General features: G+C 64.3%; 2 protein-coding genes across 2 annotated transcripts; both read left to right on the forward strand.

Annotated features, from left to right (window-relative positions):
- The first annotated feature begins 1,806 nt into the window (after positions 1–1,806).
- Positions 1,807–2,595, forward strand: ID1 (inhibitor of DNA binding 1). The gene is made up of 2 exons (XM_003212068.5): positions 1,807–2,188; positions 2,321–2,595. Exons 1-2 carry the CDS (start codon positions 1,874–1,876, stop codon positions 2,360–2,362), a joined length of 357 nt encoding a protein of 118 aa, XP_003212116.1. The 5' UTR covers positions 1,807–1,873; the 3' UTR covers positions 2,363–2,595.
- A 54-nt stretch (positions 2,596–2,649) lies between these two features.
- LOC104914091 (bactericidal permeability-increasing protein-like) lies at positions 2,650–8,951 on the forward strand. The gene is made up of 16 exons (XM_010722628.4): positions 2,650–4,595; positions 5,575–5,754; positions 5,887–6,001; positions 6,166–6,294; positions 6,373–6,528; positions 6,610–6,673; positions 6,767–6,827; positions 6,915–7,006; positions 7,085–7,261; positions 7,352–7,411; positions 7,696–7,863; positions 8,019–8,086; positions 8,322–8,364; positions 8,465–8,528; positions 8,605–8,681; positions 8,756–8,951. Exons 1-16 carry the CDS (start codon positions 4,466–4,468, stop codon positions 8,795–8,797), a joined length of 1,626 nt encoding a protein of 541 aa, XP_010720930.1. The 5' UTR covers positions 2,650–4,465; the 3' UTR covers positions 8,798–8,951.
- Positions 8,952–9,720: the final 769 nt, after the last annotated feature.

Here is a 9,720-nt window from a genome sequence, read left to right on the forward strand (position 1 = left end):
CTGACATCCCCAGCACCCCAACGTGCCAAGGGGGGTCCCTCAGAGCCACCTCACGGGATGGGGCGGCCATGGGACACCCATCGCTGTCCCCACACCACCCGGGGTGGCCGATGCTCAGGCTGGCTCATCCCAGCCGTGGCGTATTGTTGGCGGTGCAGCTGGCGGGCGCCCGGCTCTGCTGAAAGGCATTCCTGTGCACAATGTCCTCGGCCTCCCCGCCGCGGCCAGGCCAGCACCGCCAGATGGGGGCTAATTAGTGGCTTTGAGAGCCGTGGTGGGAACCGGGCAGCACCAGGCCCTCCGCGAGGCCCTGAATGGAGGAGGCGACCCCAGAGCTGTGCCCACCCTGGGAACCGCACTGGGACAGAGGGATGGTGACAGAGGGCTGGAGGTGCTCACAAAGGCAGAGGGGTGGGGGTGGGGAGGGCAGCGGGATGGAGGGACTGGGGGATGCGGCTCTCCCAGCCAGGCTGGCAGGGCAGAGCCGGAGGTGATGGGGTTAAAGGCCCTCTGTGTGCAGAACTCTCCAGGACTGCCCCCTCTTTGCAGAGGAGGAGGATGAGGGGAGGCCTTCAACTCACTGCGTTCCAGAGGAGGCTGCTGCGGCTCTGCACAGAGCTATGGATGGACACAGGGCGGGGGGGGGCTGACCTCCAACAAACCCCTGCCATAAGGGCAGGACGGCACGGCCCCTTGCAGCTACAGCAACGCCTGTGCACCGGCCCCTGGCACAGCGTACCTGCTGCATGCACGTGCATCTGTCCACGCATATTTCTGCATCTATGTGCATGCGTGCTGTGCATGTATGCGCATCTACAAGTTTTTGTGCGTGTGAACCTCTCGTGCATGTGTGCACACACCTACGTACCCACGTGTCCGCGCTGCCCGCACGGTGCCCGGAGGGCCCGCAGCTGTGCCGGGGGGGGTCCCCACGCAGCCGCCCCGCTCGGTGCTGCCCGGCCCCCGCAAAGCCGTGACCGCACCTCCCTGCAGGTGTGAGCTAAGGTAGCGATCATTAACGCTAATTAACGCTTAGATCGGAAGCCCTTTAGGGCAGGGACTGGGTTTCTGTTTCGTCTTCAGACCTCACGAAGGTTTCCGCCGCCCAACCGGCCCCAGGTGCCGCTCACCGGCGCCCCGAGCTGGGTGTCTCCGTGTCCCCACGGGGGTGGCCGTGTCCCGTTCCCGGGTCGGGCTGCAGGTGCCCCCCCTCCCCGCCCCACTCCGCCCCCGTCGCCATGGGCACCGCCCGCGCGGCGCCGCGCTGACAGCGCGCGGAGTTTTATGAATGGGTGACGTCACGGCCCTGGCGTCTAACGGTCTGGGGAGGCGGGAGGAGGGGGGGGGTTACACGGGGCCCCGGGGGCTGCAGTGAGCGCGTGGGGTCGGCAGGGCTGGGAGAGGGAGAAGAGGGAGAGAGGCTGCGGGAAGCGCGAGGCTGCGTGTCCTGCTGGGGTGCGAGGGTGCGCTGGACTGAGTGGAACCGGGGATGCGGGGATCCCGGTGGGGTGCGGATAGACACAGCGCCGGGAGCCCACGTGGTCACTGCCGACATTAAGGGACTACGGCGGAGCGGGTCGGGCGGTGCCTGCTTGTATCCCGCACCTCGAGAGCACCCGCACCCCCTAGGACGCCCCCCGCATTTCTGAGACCCCGCCCCCCCGAACTCCACTCTCCAGGCTGCGGTCCCTTTAAGGCGCTGCCCGTCGGGCCGCATGAATGGGGCTGGCGCGGCTGTCCCCGCCCTCTCTGCTCTGCTATTGGTCGCTGCTCGCCACGAGGCCCCGCCCCCTATCGGCGGCGCTCTATAATTGGCGCTGCGCGGCGCGGAGCTCCCACGGCCGCCCGCAGGGTCCCATCGCCGCCGTTCGATATGAAGGTCGCCGCCGCCGTTCCTTCGCCGCTGCCCGCCGGTCCCGGTGGGGCACTGAAAGCCGTGCGGCCCGGGGAAGCCGCCCGTTGTGGGCCTGGCCCAGGAGCTGTAGCTGCTGAGCAGGCGGCCGCCGCGCTGCTGTATGACATGAAGGGCTGCTACTCGCGTCTTCGGGCGCTGGTGCCCACCTTGCCGCGGCACCGGAGGGTCTCTAAAGTGGAGCTCCTGCAGCATGTGATCGACTACATCTGGGACCTGCAGCTGGCGCTGCAGCCCGGCCCTCCTCGGCCCCCCGCTGCTGCTGAGCCTCCCGAGGTGAGTGCGGCTCCTCCGAACCCTTCCCGACCCCGGGTCCCGTTCCCATCCTCTGCGCGCTTCTCCCGGTTGTGCCCCGTCCTGTTGTGCCAACCCGTTCACACTGACCGCCCGCTTCTTCCCCTCCCGCAGGCTCCGTGCATGGCCGCTGCTGACCGCATACTGTGCCGCTGAGAGAGAGACCTCCACGGACCCGAACCGGGTCCCCCGCGCACGGACCGGACCGGCAGCTGTGGGCTGTGCCGAAGTGCACGGAATGGACGCCCCTGCGGAGCCGGCGGCCGCGGCTCGTAACCTTCTCAGATTGCTGAGAGCATTCCCTGTATTGTATATTACAATGATGCTGGAGAATATTGTTCTACAATAGCTGGAGTTTTGTTATTAAACAAGCCCTGATTACCAGGCAAGCTTCTTCCTCGTGGCCGCACTGCATGGGGCTGCTGGGTGGGGTGTGGGGGGTTGGTCTGGGCACGGAGCATCAAACTTGGAGACGCTGCACACTGATGTGGGCTGTGTACACGCGGTGTGGCAGCACTGGGGCTGGGCTACGGTGGTGGTGCTGGGGCGTCCCGGGGTGGGCTGGGGGATTGGGAACCTTGGGACGGAGCAGGGAGCACATGGGAACACCTGGATTCTCGGATCCTGAGCTGGCCGTGGGTTTTCCTGTGCGCCCTGCGGGGCCGGAGGCTCTGGGCTGGCTCCTTGCTTCCCCCTGGGGCGGCCACGGCTTCCTGGTGGCGGGTTTGGGGCGCAGGCTGCTGGCTGGGGCTTTCTGTGATGCGCTGCTGGGGCTGCAGATGTCACATCCCTGTCCCAACACCGTGCTGTTGAGCCGGTAGCTTTGCCCTGAGACCATCGTGTCCCGCTGCTTAATCTGCCCTGGGTTCTGGTGTGGTTTGAGGCTGAGATTGGGCTGGAGGGAAAGAGGCTCCCAGTTCGGTTCCTGCCGTGGGAAACAGCAGCAAGGCCTGGCGCTGCCCCCTGCAGGTGGGTGCCGGGCTCAGAGCTCCGAGCCCACCTGGGTCCCCACCTCGGGGCGGGGCTGAGCTGCAGCTGCGCCATTGTCGGGCAACTCCTGGGCCTGCCCTCGTCCCACTTCCCCACAGGGATGCCCGTGGCTCTCCCATGACTCACATGCTGTCACCCGTGAGTCACTGCAGCAGCTGGGCAGGGGACACTGCGTGGGACAATTCCCAACGTGCTGCCTGAAGCTGCGGCAGCAGCTGTTGTGCCTGGGATGCTGTGGTGCTGCCCGTGCAGCTGCTGCTCACCCTGGGATCGTGGTCAGAACATGAGCAACATTCCTGGTGAAGGAAATTGCATCGGACACGGTTGTGCAACTATGGTGGCACTGACTGAAGAGGCTTGGGTGCTCACATAGGGTATGAACAGCCTGCAGGGCTGGGGGACAACCCGAGCTCTGGGGGCTCCAGCTGCAACTCCCAGGCTGACTCCAGATGTTCATACCCACGGTGCAGTGATGTGCCCCTGACGAGGGGGTGGCAGTGTGTCCCACTTTGGCTGGGATTGGTGGGAATAGTGGGAGTATGGACCCACATCGCTCCTGCAGTCCCATCCTTGTGCATGGCCAGTAGCGCGGTTGCGCAGTGCCACGTTCACAGCTGTGTGTGCACTTTTCCAGCACAACCAGTCCCTCCCAGCAGAGCGAGGGATGCAGGGAACCGGGATGTGGCCCAACCGAGCCCACCTGGTGCCAGCAGCGGGGGATGTGGGATGCGGGTCCCTGGGATTGCACTCACCCGTTGTCCCACTTCTCTCCCAGCACCTCCCCGATCCTTTTCCAGCACTCTGCTCCCGCAGCTCTGGTTCCCTCTCCCGGTGTCCGCTCGCACTGCACGGCCGAACCCGCGGGGGCTGCCCGGGGGGGTTCAACACTGCCTGATGGGGAGATCTGGCCGTAGTCTCCACGTGTATCACCATGAGGAGCAGAGCTCTGCGTGTCAGCGCGTCCCACTGTCCCAAACCTCTGCTCCCACCCCGCTCGGTGCCATCGCCACGTGGCATCCTCCTGGTTTGAGGCATGGGGACATGGTGTGGTAGGGACACAGGGCGGGCACCGCTGAGAAGAGACAGAGGGCAGGGATGAGGCCAGCAGGGCTGGGCTGAGTGCTGCCACGTGCCGCTGTGCCGGATGCATCCACGCCGGCATCTGTGGGAAAGCCCCAGGGAGGGCCTGGCCCCTGCGGGCACCCAACAGGTCCTGGGTGCTGCGGTGGGTGCCTGACTCATCCCGGAAGGGATTAGGGACACGGAGACATGGGTGATGTTCCGGTCCAACCAGCCCATCCACTCCAGGATGGACATTGGCGTCACAGGTCCCTGCTGCCCGCTGCCACTCACAAGGAAAGTGGACCCACCATGGGACCTGCTGCCCCTGTTGGCCACGGTGAGGCTGGGCATGGGGCACCTGGGGTCGGAGGGGCAGGATGGCACCGAGCTGAGGTGCTGGGATGGTGCTGGTGGCTGGGTTGGCCTAGGGGATGCAGCTATGGGAGAAGAGGGCAGGAGTTTTTAAGGTGCACTGTATGGGGCTGTGGTTTGCTCAACAGCGGTTGGGCATGGGTCTGTGTCCCATACAATGCCAGGGTGGGACCCCAGACCCAAGAAGGGTGCACTGCAGCCGGGCTGTGGGTGTGTGTCCACGTTCCAGGCCACTTGTTGTCCCTGGGCCAGCAGCATTCCCCCCATGCAGCCCCCTGCCCCATCCCCGCCGGGGGTTTCCTCGGATGGGATTGGGCTGTTCCCTGCCTGCAGTGGGTTCAGAGCTCAGCTCCTCACCACCCGCCGGGGCTTTCAGCAGGACCACAGAGTTCTGCTCTCACTCTGACTGTCCCTGCCTTCCCGTCACCCTGCACTTGGGGCTGTCAGTCGTGTCCTGGGGCTCCCTGACCCTGTATGACCCAGAGCCCTCCCAAGGTAGAAACGGCTGCACAAAGACTGAATCCATCTCCAAGCCCGCGTTGTCCCATCTTCCTGTTCCTCAGTTGTCCTTAGGCAAGGCACAGAGACCCTGCTGGGTCCCCACACACCCCTATGTGTTGTCCCCTCCCTCTGGGACATGAGGGCAGGGCTGTGGTGGCGTCTCCATCCCCATGCAGCCCACAGCCAGAAGTGACGACACGTGGGACCCTCTCCTTCCTGCACTCCCAGGAGAGGCACAAACGGGGAACATCAGGGGAACTGGCTTCCCCTCTGACTCACACATTAGGCAAGGCCGGGCTTTTGGTGGCTGGAGCACCGCGGTGGCCCCGATGTGCGCACGGGAGCTGATGTCAGTCGATGTGCCCCGATATAAGGCCTGAGCTGGTGAGGATGCTGGGGGCTCCGCATCGGCCGGGTGCTCTCAGCCATGTGCTCTGCTCCAGCTGCAAGGACCTGCAGATGTCCTGGTGTCAGTGGGAGTCTCCCAGCCCGTGTCCACCTGCTGAGCGGTGCAACCCTGGGGATGTGGCTGTGCCTCCTGCTCCTGATGGCTGCCTGTGTGCCCACCTCTACCTCCAGCCCTGGTATCAAGGGCCGGGTGACCCGGAGTGCTCTGGAGTACGGTAGGTGTCTGCACCTGCTTGGGCTGTGCTGGTGGGGGAGGACCCTAGGAACCACATCCAGATCCTGAGGATGGTTGTTGGAGGGACTCTGGGTGCCCCTGTGCCAGTCCTGAGCTCCCTGCTCTGCCCCAGGCCGACGCTTTGGGCTGGATCTGCTCCGCTCGCTGCTGCAGAAGGAGCACGATGTGAACCTACAGGGCTCCTACCGGGCCCCTTTCCTGGGGAGACTCAACTACACCGTGCCTCAGTAAGAGCTGCCCACGTGTGCTCATCTCTATCCCCATCCCTGTCCACATCTCCGTGTCCCTCCCCATTCCCATCTCAGTTCCCATCTCCACATCCATCCCTGTCCCTATCCTTTTCCCCATCCCCGGGGCACTGCTGTGAGCCCCAGCCACCCCTTGTGTGCAGGATCCACATCCACGAGCTGCAGATGAACGACTCCACCGTGGACTTTGCTGAGGATGTGGGCGTGCAGCTGACAGTGGATCGTGCCCGGATCCAGCTCAGTGCCACCTGGCGAGCACAGCTGGGTGCATGGTGAGTCCTCGATGGGCTGGGGTGTGAGGACAGGGACAGGGCCACCTCTGTCCTCGTGCTCAGCTGTCCCATCCCCAGGCAGGACAGCGGCTCACTGCAGCTGCGTATCAGGGACCTGGCGGTGGCTGTGCTGCTGGGGCTGGGTGCTGATGAGCAGGGCCAGCCCTCCATGTGGGCTGCCGGCTGTGACGCCCGTGGCACCGACCTGCGTCTGGAGTTCCACCAGGGACAGAGGTGACCGTCACTCCATTGCTCCTGCTGTGGCTCGAGGGTGGGTTGGGGAGGTGAGCTGAGTGCCTGCTCTGTGCCCCACAGCTGGCTGTACAACCTCCTGGTGCCGCTGCTCCAGAGAACCCTGAGGCAGCAGCTCAACAAGCAGGTGAGCTCGGCTGGTGACTCCAGTGCTTCCCCTGTGCCTAGAGAGGAGCTCTGGGACCTCCTGCGCCTCCCTGACACTCTGTTCTGCTTCCAGCTCTGTGTCGAGATCCAGAAGGGCATCGGCAGGCTGCAGGACAGCCTGAAGAACGTGCGAGGTGAGTGGGAAGATGGAGCAGTGGGACTGGGGGCTGGTGGGGCACGAGGGTCTGGCTCATTCCCTGTGTGTCCCTACCACCCTGCAGTGTCTGCTCAGCTTGACGCCTTTGCTGCCATTGACCTCTCCTTGCTGGGACAGCCAGGAATCACAAAGCAACATGGGGACGTTGACCTCAAGGTAGAGCCATCACAAAGGGAACTGGGCTGGGCCTCACATTCATCAATCCGTATATCATCCGTGTGTCTGTCCACGCAGGGAGAGTTCTTTGGGGTACGTGGGCAGTGGCAGAGCCCTTTCTCAGCACAGCCAGTGGAGCTGCCTGAGCTGCAGGAGCCCATGCTGCTGGTGGCTGTCACCGAGTTCGTCGCCAACACTGCAGCCTTTGTGTACTTCACAGCCGGAGCTCTGCGCAGGAACATCACCGCTGAGATGGTAGGGATGGGGGCAGAGCTGCTGCCCCATGGGGTCCTGGCTGTGGCGCCCCTGTGCCCCCACAGCACCCCAACCTCTGTTGCCTTCCAGCTCCCACGGCGCTTCCCCCTGAAGCTGAACACAGAGAGCATGGGGAACTTCGCCCCACAGGTGGGCGTGGGGTGGGGGCGATGAGGCCGTGGGAGGGATGGGACTTTTGGGATGGAGCGCAAGCAGGCCGAGGCAGAGGATGGGATGTGGGAGAGATGGGATTCAGAATGAGATGCAGCTGGGACAGGACACAGCTGTGTTGTGATGCAGGAAGATGAGACATAGGATGGGATACAGCTGGGATGTGGGCAGGATGGGGTGCGTTGTCACTCCCTGGCTGTGGCACTGCTGGGTGCTGGCAGTGCCATGGCAGCTCGGTGCCAGCCCTGTCCTCACTCTGCCAGCTGCAGCAGCACTTCCCCAGCCGCCCTGTGGAGCTGCACCTCTGGGCCCGCCGGCAGCCCCTGCTCTCCTGCCATCCCAACGCCCTGCATGGGGCTTTCTTCGGCTCTGCTGAGGCCTTCGTGGTGCTGCCCAATGCCACCCGAGTCCCTGCTTTTCTGCTGAACATTGTGAGTGCCAGGCTGCTGCAGCACTGGGGCTGGGGGCTGGTCCTGATGGCTGAGCTGGGGGGCTGCATGTGCTGGGTGACACGAGGTGATGGTGGGACCATGCAGGATTGATGCTGGTGCTGCTCTGATCTCTCTGACTTCTCTTCTTGTTGCAGGATGCCAATGTGACAGGGAAGCCAACCATTGCTGGGAACAGGCTGGGGGGCACAGTGGGGCTGAAGAGGTGAGTCCCCAGCACTATGCTGTGTCCAGGCTCCCTGAGCTGTCCCCACACTCCACCTCTGGCTATTTCCATCCCTGGCTCCGTGTCATCTGCTCAGATTCCATCCTGCTCCTGATTCTCACCTGTGCCCACTGCCCTGCTTCTCAAACTCTGTCCCAGTCCTCAGCCCTTCCTGCCCTATGGAGGGGACAGCGCTATCCCTGTGCTCAATGCTGACTCCTCTCTCTCTTCTCAGCCTCAACGTGATGCAGGTGATGTCATATGTGGGCCCACTGCAGGTGAGTTGTGGTGATGGGGCTACAATTGGATGGGGGGGGAGGGAAGGTGAGGTCAGCGGCTGAGGGCAATGTTCTGGCTGGGCTCACGGATGTCCTACAGGTGGAGAAGCTGGAGAACATGCTGAAGTTTGGGCTGTGGCTGTTTGGGGTGCCCTGGGCCAACAGTGAGTGCTGTGTCCCCCTCCTCTGAACCCCCACTATCCCTGTGCCATTCCACTCACAGCTCTGCTATCCCTGCAGAGCGGCTCCATCCTGGCATCCCGCTGCCCACCCCGCATGGCATCACCCTGCTGCACCCACGCCTGTCACTGCACAAGGTGGGTGCCTTCCCTGTCCCCTCACCCCTGCCCCTGTGCCACCATGCCCTTCTCTTACCCCTCTCTCCACGCAGGGCTTCATGCTCATCACCACAGACCTGCAGTACAAGCCTTGAGACCCGCACCTGCGTGGGAAGATGCTGGCACTGTATGCTGTATTGCATCCCCATCCCTGCTCCCATCCCACTGGCATCTCGTGCCCTCGCAGCCTCGGCTGAGCAGTGGGTCCTATACCCCATCGGCTGGGATTAAAGCTGGCAGCGTGGCTCAGCCTGGCTGTGTTTGCCTTGTCCCACTGCCAGCCCCGTACGGAACCGTCACCACCGCATTACCGCGTGGTGCTCCGTGGGGACGGCTGTACCCGCCTGTGGGATGAGTCCTTGTGCCTCCCGGGCCTTTCGGCACCCACCGGTCCCACAGAGTTGGGGAGGTGCTCGGGGGGTCCCGCAGTCCTCTCGTGTCGCGATGCCGTCGCGCAGCTCCCGGTTCGGCCACGCGAGGGAGCCCGTGCCCGCGGCTCCGGGAGCAGGGAGCGCTCAGCCCCGGGCGTACAGCAACCATCCGCAGCGCCGTGCTCGGGGGTTCTGCAGAGCCAAGGGAGGAGACGCAGGACGAGCTGGGGTCTCCGTGGACGGGCCCCGCTGCACTCTGCCTCTCTGAGCCCTGCGTTCCCTTTTTTACTGCCCCAAAAGCAACCGCCGGTCCAGCGCCTGGCAGGGAGCGTAGCTGGAGGCACCCTGTCCCCATTGTCCTCGCACTGGGGGCACAGCACGAGGACGGACACAGGATCCCGATCCCAGGGAGGAGAAACGGAGGGGATGGCCACAGATTTGTGCTGGATGGGGAGCAGGCAGCACTGTGCCCCGGCCCCTATGTGTGCTTCAACCCTGCACAGCACCCCCGAGCACAGCTGTAACCCCCACTCCAATGGGGACAGAATCCTCTGCCTCAGCTCCTGCTCTGTCATCCCCTTCCCCCCTCCAACGGGCAGCCCTGCATAAAGCCCCGCAGTGTGACACTGAAAAAACACAGCACCAGC

This window comes from Meleagris gallopavo, chromosome 22 (genome assembly GCF_905368555.1).
Source record: "Meleagris gallopavo chromosome 22, MGAL_WU_HG_1.1, whole genome shotgun sequence".
Lineage (NCBI taxonomy): Eukaryota > Metazoa > Chordata > Aves > Galliformes > Phasianidae > Meleagris > Meleagris gallopavo.